At 23.2% G+C, this 12,252-nt stretch overlaps 3 protein-coding genes across 3 annotated transcripts; 2 read left to right on the forward strand and 1 right to left on the reverse strand. All coding sequences in view use genetic code 6, as the record gives it.

Annotated features, from left to right (window-relative positions):
* Positions 1-532: 532 nt before the first annotated feature.
* Positions 533-3,563, reverse strand: TTHERM_00697510 (H-type lectin domain protein; the record flags this gene model as incomplete). The annotated part of the gene is made up of 4 exons (XM_001025658.2): positions 2,354-3,563; positions 1,898-2,035; positions 1,546-1,851; positions 533-1,305 (listed from the first exon to the last, which is right to left on the reverse strand). Exons 1-4 carry the CDS (start codon positions 3,522-3,524, stop codon positions 533-535), a joined length of 2,388 nt encoding a protein of 795 aa, XP_001025658.2. The 5' UTR covers positions 3,525-3,563.
* Positions 3,564-4,192: 629 nt separating this feature from the next.
* TTHERM_000697499 (kinase domain protein) lies at positions 4,193-6,759 on the forward strand (the record flags this gene model as incomplete). The annotated part of the gene is made up of 5 exons (XM_012800466.1): positions 4,193-4,295; positions 4,354-4,457; positions 4,524-4,620; positions 4,712-5,265; positions 5,392-6,759. 5 exons carry the CDS (start codon positions 4,193-4,195, stop codon positions 6,757-6,759), a joined length of 2,226 nt encoding a protein of 741 aa, XP_012655920.1.
* A 1,224-nt stretch (positions 6,760-7,983) lies between these two features.
* On the forward strand, positions 7,984-11,835 carry TTHERM_00697500 (Serine/Threonine kinase domain protein; the record flags this gene model as incomplete). Its single annotated transcript, XM_001025657.3, has 8 exons — positions 7,984-8,067; positions 8,232-8,400; positions 8,605-8,666; positions 8,832-8,942; positions 9,223-9,426; positions 9,488-9,594; positions 9,655-9,703; positions 9,769-11,835. The coding sequence occupies 8 exons, from the start codon at positions 7,984-7,986 to the stop codon at positions 11,833-11,835; spliced, it is 2,853 nt and encodes a 950-aa protein (XP_001025657.3).
* Positions 11,836-12,252: the final 417 nt, after the last annotated feature.

A 12,252-nucleotide genomic window follows, 5' to 3' on the forward strand; every position in this document is an offset into this window, starting at 1 on the left:
TCAACTTTATCTTTTAAATTGAGCTTTATATTCTATTTAAAGATTATTTTATAAATCTATTCTTCAAACTCTAAAATAATAATTTTTGATGTTCCAAACAATTTTATTGAAATAGCAAACTAAATGCATTTATTTAATTTAAATTATTTGCTATAATAAGGAAAATAGTAAATTATTGTAGGGCTAGTCTTGATCAAAAAGAAAATAATGATTATAATTTACTGGTTTAATATATCTATGAATAAATTTAAAGAAGTATAAAATATATAATGGAGTTTATAAAAAGTATTTCAGTGAATATTTAATTTTTATATAAAATAAATATGAATTATATTTTCGAAAGAATTTTAGAATTGATGGAATAGATAAAATAATCTATATGCGCAATATATAATATTTATTAAATAAATATCTACTTCTAAAAATACAATATTTCTAATTAAACCAGATAACTATTTTGATAAGCTTGAAAAAAGGAAGGTTGTAACTCTAAAAAAAGGAAGTAAGTTTTTTGAAATATTTATATTTTAATTCAATTTTCTTTGTTCAAATCTATTACTACTTCGTTTTCGTCATCATTTTTAATCTTTTCTTTACTGCTACGATTTTCTAAATCTTCAATTTAACTTTTATCTTTTTCTTCTGAATCTTATTTTATTTCATCTAGCTCTGCTTATTGTTATTAATTTTCATTATCAAAAACTTATTAGCTAGGTTATTCTAATTAATCTTCAGCAGGGTTGTATTCATCATCAATCTCATCAAAAATATAATTGTGAATATTTATTTAATTTTATTCATTCTCTAAATTACTTTATAAATTTAAGCGTTTTCTTTCTTTTTGTTGTTATTTCACTGTAATTTTTTCCTAACTAACTTAAAATAGCTCATTTTTATATTTTGTCTTTCTTTATTCAAATTTTTTATGAAAATAAACAAAGCTTGCAACAACCGCAATTGTTACTAGTACTGCTAATACACAGATATATACAGCTAAATTTTTACTGTTAGAATTGCTTGATTCTTGAGCAGAATTTATGCATGAATGATTATTCTATATTTTATAATAATCAAAGCAGCTTAAACACCCATGAAATCCACCTTTATAGCATGTTTTACAAGTTTTTTCGCATGGAAAACAAATTTAGTTATCAACTATATAAGTTCCATCTGGGCACTTGCACTAACCATTGACTAAAACCATATTATTTTAGCATTACAAACAAATTGGAACTACCTAAAAACTAGGGTTATCTTAGTTACCAGTCTGTATATAAGAACATAATTTACAATTTGGAAAGCATGCTGGAGTATTTATAATTTTTTTATATAAAAAATAAGTTTAGTTGAATAATTATTTCAAAATACTAAAATACTGAGTAGATTAATATATAATAAATTTAAATTTTTTCCTATCAAAATAAGCAAAAATTAATCAAAAATGAATTAAAATGTAAAATTAGATAGTTTGCTTAGAAACTATCAAAATTTATAAATTTGTTTTTAATTAATTTCACAAATTTATAGAATTTTTATCAAAATTACAAGAACCTTAATTTGCAATACATGTCAGAACTCCATTTAAAACTTATTCTATTAATCCGTTAGCACAAACACATTTATTAAATTAAAGAATACGATTAGAAGGGCATGAAGTGCAATTGATATCTAGAGGACCATTACATTGTCCACAAGTTGAGTGGCACCTCTAACAGATATTTTGCAAAGGATCATCGTAATAGCCATAGTCACAAGTACAAGAACCATCAGAATATAAATAATAACCACTATTGCAAGATAGACAATTGTTACTTAAACCCCCATTACATGTTTTACAGTTTCTAAAGCATTCTAATTTTTAACAGTTTTTGTAAAAAAAATATTAAATTAAATTTACTTGGACAAAATGTTGAGCTAATAGAATCCCAATATCCATTTTAACATTTACAAACTGTACCATCTAAAAATCTACTTAAGCTACATTTAGTGCAAGTATTTGAATTACCACGACATTCCTAACATAAATATGAACATTCTTGTTTATTTTATAAAAATAAAATATTAACTTAGTTAAATAATATAAATTATATTAAAAAAATAAAAGATATATTTTTATTTAAATATTATAAATTAGAGGAGTGGTAAGATAAATTCTAATTTTTTTGGAATAAATGTAAAATTTTATAATCCTTTAAATTTGAAAATTTTCAATAAAATTTGAGTGTTAGAATTTGAATAATTATGGCCTATTTCTTTAAAATTATAAAACCTGATAATATTTCGTTTTAAATAATGTATAGAATACTCTTTTAAGAGCTTAAAAATATAAATATTCTTCGTGAATATATATTACTATTGCAACTATAGCTAGGATCATTCAAATTTTAAAAATAACCAGGTTGGCAGATACATTAGCCATTATCTAAAACTTTATTAATACTACAAGAAGTACAACTATTGATTTTATTTGAATTAGAGCATGTTAGGCAAGATGGATGGCATTAAGAACATTTATTTAATATATCATTAGGGTAATAAGATTGTGGGCATGTTGTTAGACAATATTCTTCATTAAAAAGATATTTAGAAAGAGGACTACATTATTTATATTTTGCATTAAAGTAAACTAAACTATAAGAATACATCAAAGATGGAGTACTTGGGCCGTAAGTGAATATGTATTAATTGTTCTGAACTTAAACTTAGCCCTATTATAAGTAAAGAGGATATGATCGATCAAAATTGAATCCATTGTAAGAAAAAAAAGGTTATATATTTTAGCTTCCAATATTTAGTACAGAAGTAGTGTAAACATTTGTTGTTGATGATCCTGATAAGCTCTAAAATATTTATAATCCATAATCAGTATTATTTTTATTTTATACAACAATTTAAAATCCAGAAATATATTTAATTTAATTATTATCACCAGTAGAAACAATAAATTTTGTGTTATCTGGACTCAATCCTAAAGAAAGTTATATTTAAGTAGAATCATTTATAGCTATTTAAAATCCACTTAAGATAGGAATATTAATGTTATTAGTAGTTAAAATCGAGGGTAACGGAGATAGTCTGTTTGGACCTAGCTAATCACTAACTGATTAACCAGTAATTTGAAAAAAGAAATATTAAATTACTATTCTTGTTTCTGTAGAAGGAACAGATATATAATTAATTGAAAGAAAATCACATTATTGGCCACTTTTAACACTTACTTATAGTGTGAAAGAATCTACCCGAATACTTACAATTTAAATATCAATATTAAATAAACTATTTTATAAGCATTTTATTTTATTTATTCCAACTGCAACTTAAGGAGCAGCACTAAAAGCTGTGGCAAATACAATTACAAAGTTTTTATTTCGATCTCCTGTAGAGCCATCATTAAACATATGAGTAGGAGTAGATTAAAATAAATCCTATGAACCATGCTGAATATTATCTATCTCAGCCCAGGTGTATGGATTGCAGAATATGAATTAAACTAGAGCTTATATCAAAAAAAGAGTAATCTTCATTTTATCAATAAAAATTTGAAATCTACTCACAAATTATTTTTAATAATATTTTGGTTAGTATTTATAAAAATTAATTAATTGTAAAATGAACGCAACTTTATTAACCAAAATAGTAATTTTTTAATTCATAAATGATATTTGAAAATAAATGAAAATGAGATAAGTGCATCACAGAATTAAACAAATTCGATCTTTCATATGAATTAAAGTGGAAAACAAATTATTATAATTTATTTTAATTATATTTTTAAATTGAAAAAGTAATAAGTTTAGAATATTTTATAAAAAAGTATTGTGGCAAATAAATATTACTAATTTAGTTGTTAATTATTTTTAATTTTTAAATTAAATTTTAAATTAGCAATTAGAAAGATTTAATTTTTGAAAAGATATAGATAGATAGACAACTAATCATTTTTGAGTAGAATAGAATTGGAGCCAAAATGATTGGAATTCAATAAAAAATTGATTGAAATATCATTTAGTGAATTTATGAATTAGCTATATATTGGTGTAAAAAAAAAAAAATAAGTAAAAAAACACATAAATTTTTTACAGGATAATAATTGAACAGAATTAAATATTAATTTTTAGTTAAAATTTGATTAAAATATTGAATTAATTCATACAAACTAAATCATAGATTCATTATTTTATAAAAATAATAAATGGTACTTATTAGCTTTACTAACATAGTTGTGGACGAGTTTTCTTATGGTAAAAGACACCCATTAAAAAAATATATTTATTTTTTAACTCATATGCATTCAGGTAATTTTATTATTTATTATATAAATATAAATGAACTCATTTGTAAATTCATATAAAGATCATTATTAAGGTATAACACCTAATTGGAATTTTGGTACAATTTATTGCTCAGAAGTGACAAAAAAATTACTACTTAACAAGTTTCCATAATTACAAGATGTCGTAAGGATTCATTAGAGTTTAGGATGCATTTATTTATTAATTTTACTTATTTGCTTATTACATTAGAGAGAGTTGGAAATGAACAAATAGTAGAAGATTTGCTTAAATTAAGAAAATAAAATTGAAATTAATGTCTACTTGTTTGATGCAAATCATTGTCCTGGTAACATAATAATTTATTTTAACTATAATTGTGAATTTTTATATGAAAGTTAATTAAAATTAATAATATTAAATATTTAAATAAACTAAAGGATCAGTCATGTTCATGTTTGAAGGATATTTTGGAAGAATTCTTCATACTGGTGATATGAGATTTAATGAGAATTTAATATATAATAATCCAATATTGTATCCTATTGAAAAACGTAATTCTGAACTTAAGAAAATATCATTATAAATAGACGAATGTATATTTGATAACACTTATTGTGATCCTATCTTTAAATTTCCCAAGAGAGAAAAGGCATGCTAAATGCTAACAGAAATTATAGATAAACATAAAAATATCCCTAATGTTAGAATTCTAATTTGTGTTGACTCTTTAGGTAAAGAAGAACTTCTTGTTTTTCTCTCTAAACACTATGAAACTCTTATTGTGGTAAATGAGTAGCGTTATTAAAGCATACTTTGTATGGATATCCCATACTAACTCTTCACCACAAATAGGGATCAGGGTTGGATTGAAGTTATAAGGAAAAACGAAAAATAAGAAAGAATGGAATCAAAAAATGAATATTGTGTTAGCATTACTTGCACAGGTTGGGCTAATATACAAGGATACATAACTAAAGATGATAGAAATTATGTAAAATTTAATTATTTGTTATTTATTTAAAGCTTAATTTGAGCTTTTTAGAGACCATAAGATTTTCCTCTAAAATAAAATTAAATAAAATTCATTTTAATTAATTTAATTATTTAATTTAAATAGCTACTACCTTATAGTTTGCACAGCAATTTTGAAGAGCTAGAGCTGTTTATTAGAAGTATATACCCTAGTGTTTTGAATACAGTAGTTAGAAATTAGGCAAAGGGGGAAAAAATTAATAATATTACTTAATTTTCAGCTTATATGGTGACGTTGATGAATTTAAAATAGCGTGGAGTCGAGTTTTTCTAAAAAAATTATATAGATTTTAGCACAATATCTAAAAACTATTAGAATTTAATGTTAAATTAAGAAAATGTTTCAAAAATTAATAAAGCATTAGGTCTTGAGCTAAGTGAAAAAGATAAACTCGTAGAAGATACCATTGATTTTTAATCTAAACACTCATAAATTTTTAAAAATAAAAAAAGACTGAAAAAGGGAGCTCAACTTGCAGATCCTACTGAAAATAATTCAATTTGCATTGATAAATTTATTGAAATTAAAAAAAGTATAGAATTAATAAAGGAAATGAAGGCAAAATCAAAAGAGAGTTCAGCAAAAAGTTCTCTTAAAAAGAATTCAGTGAAAAGAAAATAAAATTTTGAGAGCGAAAATGAATAAGATTATGATCAAAATCATGAGAATGATGAGTTTGATGAGAGTTTTAAAAACTAAGGTGATGATCATAATTTCTTGAGTGAAAAATAAATTAGTCAGTAAAAACAAGATGATGAGGATAATAGAAGCATTTCTTCAAAAATAAATCAAATTAATTAAAAGCTGACAGATCATTTAAATAAACAGAAATTCCAAACAGAGTAGTAGTATGAAAAAGATGGGGAAGGTGATGATGAACAAGAAGAAGGATATGAAGAAAATAATAATTTAATAAACTAAAAACTTAAAAAAGCTACTACTTATCAAAGATTTAGCTCAGAAATAGCTTTTAATTCAACCTAATCCAAAAGTCCTCCTTCAGAAAAATGTGAAGACGTTTTAGATAAATTTATGCTTAAAAAGATAGTAAAAGCAAATACAATAAATTAACAAAACTAAAATTCTTTAAAAAATACTTCTAATAATGAGTATAGTAACACATAGGCAAGTTAATCAAGTAATGGGATAGCGAAAAAAAAATAAATTAAAATTAAAATTTCTAAGAAAATTAGTATGGATAAATTTGATAATAGTAACAATAATAATAATAATAATAATGATAATAATAGCAATGACTAAGAAGAAGTTTTAGAATAAAAAAATTTCTAAAAAATTATTGAGTAAAAAGAAGATACTACAAATACTTATCTTTAAGAAAAATAAAATGAAGAAAATGTTTCTTCAAGATCGTCAGAAATAAATAAGGAAATACCTGTCTTTAGAAATTCTTCATTAAATAAAATATTTAATTAATTTCTTAATAAATAATGAAAATGAAGAATCATAAATTAGCATTAAAATGATCTTTACTTTATATAATTAATTATATTTATTTAAAAAAAGAAAAATTTCAATCCTTAAAAAACATTATTTGATAATATTTACTTTAGTTTCAATATAACTCTTTAATGTAAATTAACAATATCCTAATATATTTATTCTTAATACTATCTAGTTTATTTATCTGAATTTTTATTTTTAAAAACATTGTTTTGTTTAAAAATGTTATGATCAAGAAATTAAATAGCGAATATTTTATAAAAATAATTTAAATTAACTTTTTGCTTACTGATTTTAATTAAATGTATAAAAGTTAATCAACAAAGAGTTTGTTTTGAAAGATTTTAGCTATTAAAAGTGAATTATTTTATTTGAGATTCTAATTAATTTAATAGAAAATTTATGTGTAAATTAATTGTACTAAATTAAATCAACTTTTAGAAATTAAATTTTAAATGAAATATTTATAAAATATTTATGAAAATCAAGATTTTTATTTAGATTAATTAAATTAAATCATAATAAAAAATAAAATGTAAAAAATAGTAATTGATTGTCAACAAACTGATTTTTTTAAAATTAAAAATATTATATTTAAATAATAAGTAAAAATTTTGCAATTTTTATCTAGTTAAAGATACATTTAATTTAAGGTAGAGGAAAAGTACTTGCTTGCTTGGTAATATAATTTCTCTGCTTATATTATGAAAAATGTAGGAATATTTCAATAATTATCCTAATTTTTATAAAAAAGAAATTCTAAATTAATTATTTTCATCAAATGTTTGTTATTTGTTTGCTTTTAAACCAAGTTTGATTTTTCAGAAAGTTAAATAAATGAATTAATTTGGTGTTGTGATAATATTTATGAATGAATCAAATTGCATTAGATAGTTCTGTTAAAGAAATAAATAGATTTCATATTCTGCTATCTATTTAATTTGTAAAAAGTATACTTATATAATATATTTAAGTTTTTTTTAAGAAGAGCAATTAATCACTATTTTACTAACACCAATAAAAAAGAGCAAAATTTTACACAATTTACTATCCTATTAAAGTTTATCAAGTATAGAAGAAGCAAAATTAAGATTTATTGTAGCTTGAATTAAATTTATAAGAGCATCATTTTAGCAAATCTGCAGTGAAAGTAGATAAGTAGATCTCACTTATAGAGGCAGCAAGAAAAGGTTAAACAAGCTATCTTGAAGTCAGATGGAAAATTATCAAATTGTAAAAAAGATATACTCAACTAATACAGAAGATAGAGTTGTGCTATTAGTTGAGAGAGATAGTAAAGTAATTTGAGCTTAGTTTTATATATAATAAAAATAAAAATAAAATATAATTGCTTTGAAACCATATATTGACTTCACCTTATTTTTTCAACCCTATAATTTTTACATTATTATTGTGCCTTCTTTCAAATTAATTGACTCAGCTTATATTTCAAATAAATCAAGTAATATGCGATGAAAAGACTCAACTTAGATGAAGACAATTAGAAATAACAGGTTATATTTAATGAAGTGAAAGTTTTAGAGAATTTAGTTCACCCAAATATCATAAAATATTATGAGACTTTTCAGTATGAGTAGAAGCTCTGTATAGTTATGGAGTACGCTGAAGGAGGTAGGGTTAAAAAATTCATAATATTTGATTTACAAATTATAAAAAATTTTGTTCAATTTTAGAAAGATGCAAGCAAACCCTTCTTTTACTCAAATAAAAATAGAAAAAGGAGAGATTGTTTGTTAAAGAATCTAATATTAGGAAATCATTTTCTTTAATTGTTATATTAGCTTACATTTAGCCATATTTATGTTATTATAAAAGGCGATTTAAAGAAACAAGTTACTGAGAAATAGCATAAAAAGGAATTCTTTGATGAAAGTCAGGTATGCTAATTAAATTCATTCATTCATTAACTCATTCGCTTATTTACAATATCTCCTATTCATATTTATTGATTGAATTTGATTTTAGTAAACAACAATTAAATTAATAAAATTTTGAATTTCTTAATCTCTCTCTAAATTATTCAAAATTTCTATTCAAATTAGATTTGGAATATGTTCTCTCAGATTTGCCTTGCTGTCAAATATCTCCACGATAACAAAATTCTCCATCGCGATTTAAAAATTCTTAACGTCTTCATCTGCAATAATGGATTAGTACACTAATTTTTTATACTTAAAGGACTATATTAATATTAATTGTATGATTACTACAAAATTTTTAAAATGTAAGAGCTGTTCTGCTCACCAATAAAATAATTTGGTATATTCAAAGCAAATAAAATAATCTACATAAGAAAACTGAGCCAGTATTTTAGTTTGTAAAAATATGGTTTAAATCATAGAAGAAAAATAATAAATCGGATAAAATTCTCCTAAGCTTAAATAGATATAAAAATTGATAGAACAAAAGTTAATTTATTTTTTATAAAATCAGATAAAATTGGGTGATTTTGGTGTATCTAAATAGCTTGAAAATAAAGATATTCTTACCAGTACTCATGTCGGAACTGCTTATTATCTTTCTCCTGAATAATGTAATTAGCATTCATATAACCACAAAGTTGATATTTGGATGCTTGGATGTCTTCTTTATGAGCTATGTACTCTTGATAAGCCATTCAAAAGCGATAATTTATTAGTAAATAAAATTATTTCTTGAAGAAATTATTTAGTTAGACCCAAATTATATTTTTAATTAGGGACTTATAAAATAAATCACTCAAAACGACCCTGCTCCTATTTCTGATCATTACTCATCAACTATGGTTTAGCTGGTACAAGTTATGATGCAAAAAGAGCCTGATATGTAACACTTTTGCATAAAATTTACTTGTATGTATAATATTATTCTTTTAATGTATTATAGGAGGCCAGACATAAATTAAATTATTTCTATTCAAGAAATTTAAAACTAAGTAAAATATTTATTTTATTTTTTATGATACATTTATCACTCAGAATTATACGATTAAACAATTAGTTTAAAAAATTGAAAGAATAATATCCTGAAGTTTATAAGGATTATTAATTTCCTAATCCAAAAAAATACACAGGTTTTCTTAGAATAAAATAGAAGCCTACACTTTCTTTTATTCCAAATGAAAAGAAAACTCTGTTTGTAATTGGAGAGAGAATAGAAAGTGGTTAATCCTAACCTCAATCTAATGAAGATGAATTAAGTAACTCAATAATATCATCTGATTCTAGCTTTTAATAATAAAATTAGCAGCAACCTAATTCAGCTTCTACTTCATCACCTGAAAAAATTCAACCAAAATCATTAACTTAAGATTCTACTTAATAGGCATAAAAAAATTACAATTTAAGTAGTCCGTAAATTTAATAAGAGGCTTAATCAAGTAAAAAATAATCTATAGACGGCTAGTTCATTAATAACAATTAGTCTGAAAGTATCAAGGAATAATCCCGCTCAGTTGAGTCGCAAATTTTCTAATAAAATTAAAAAAGTTAAAATGCAGGGACAATTATAAACTAAATGTAATTTTGTTAAGTTTAATAAGACCAAATTAATAACAACAGCTTCATGATTTAAATGTAATAAAACTAAAAACCCTTTATGACTCAAGAAGAAACATTTGGAATGAATAAACCGATAGAAGATTATGTTTTATAATATCCTCATCATTAATAACAGTAATAAGTTATTTAAAATATGTAGTCTCCCTAATATTAAATGCCCTTTTAAAGCCATCCGATAAATAAAAATAGTATTGGGAACCCTATTTATCGTTATGTTTAGCAACCAATCTAGCAATAATAAATGACAAATTTTTAATTTTAATAGCAGCACACTCCTTCCTATTCTACATAAAATTAATACTACGACTTTTTTATAGGAAATGCTACATCAAGTACTCAAAGTGAAAATGTTTCTCCTATAAATAATAACAATAACAACCATCCTATTCTCTCTCAATAAATGTCTTTATAGCATAATCATCTATCTTAAAGTCAATTCGGATACTAATCTGGGTATGTAGCGAGTGGAACAAATTCGAATAATAGTTCTATGGTTATGGATTTAAGATCACCTAATACTTAAAATTCAATGCCTTAACAAATAATGTCTGAAATGAGCTCTCCAATTAACATGCCTTTCTCTCCTATGAACTAATATGAGCATATGCCTAATCACTACTAATAACCTTATCCACCATACTCTCAAAACAATAATTCAATACAACAGTTTACTCCAAATAATCAATAACAGCTAAAAAAATAACCTATGAAAATACCTAGATATAAGCCTCCTATTGTAATCGACACAACTTATGGAGGAAACTTTTCATAAAAAAAATCTACTCCTAATTCTGATATTCAAGGACGAGAAAGCGGATTGGGTAGTGGTAGAAGTGGACACAGTGCTCAAAGTTCTTAGCAAAATTCTTCATTGTCTAGCATCATGATGATGATGATGATGGATGGTGAAAACAACAATAACTAAGGATAGTCAACTTCTATGTATGGAAGTAGTTATAATAATAGCGGTTCAAGCAATACAACAAGTAACTAGTCATCCACAAAAAATAACTCCACTAAAAACTAACATTGTTAAAATATATCTCAACAATAATAATATGCACACAGCCTACCTACTACCAAAGTGAAACCAAAATACTTCAACTTCCCACAATCTCCAAATAGGACAATTCTTGTATCTGATTATCTCAAATAAAAATTAGGAGAAGAGAAATTTCTTAAAATGAAAAGTATTTTAGATAATTCTTCCAACCCATAAGAATTACTTGAAAATAATCCTTAAGTGATCGCAATTATAGGAGAAGAAAACATGGAACTTGCAAAAGTGTTTAGATATTTAATTAATTCCCAAAGAACTCCTTCAGGAAGTAACCACCTTCGTCACAAATCTTTTTAAGGTTTTGAAAATCCTTTTCCTAATTCAGACCAAATAAACAAAATATAAAATATAAATATATCATAATCTCTTCTTCTATCACAAAACATGCAGTAATAGCAACCATAATAAACATAAAACCCTTCTCATAATTAAAACGTAGCCATCTGAAAAGAATTATTTTAATAAATTGAAATAATTTAAAAACAAATAAACAAAAAATAAATAACCTAAAAATAAAAATAAAAGAAATATTTAAAATTTAGAGTATGAATTTATTAAGAAATTTTAAGAAAATGGAAATTAAAATAATAACAAGTAAGTAATTAATAAAAATTTAATGAATTTAAAGTATTCAAATAATTTAATAAGTAAATAATTTTATCAATAATAATTATGATAAAAAAAAAATCCATCTAATATTTTATCTTTTAAAATAAATAAATAAATATTTATATTCCTTTCGTAAGATATATATTAAAAACTAACTAAAATCATAAAAACTATTTGTTTTTCAAAATTTTTATGATTTCTTTATTGTTTAAATCATATTTTGAATGTAAATTAAACAATCTTAATAAAAATATT

This window comes from Tetrahymena thermophila (genome assembly GCF_000189635.1).
Source record: "Tetrahymena thermophila SB210 genomic scaffold scf_8254187, whole genome shotgun sequence".
Classification (NCBI taxonomy): Eukaryota; Ciliophora; class Oligohymenophorea; order Hymenostomatida; family Tetrahymenidae; genus Tetrahymena; species Tetrahymena thermophila.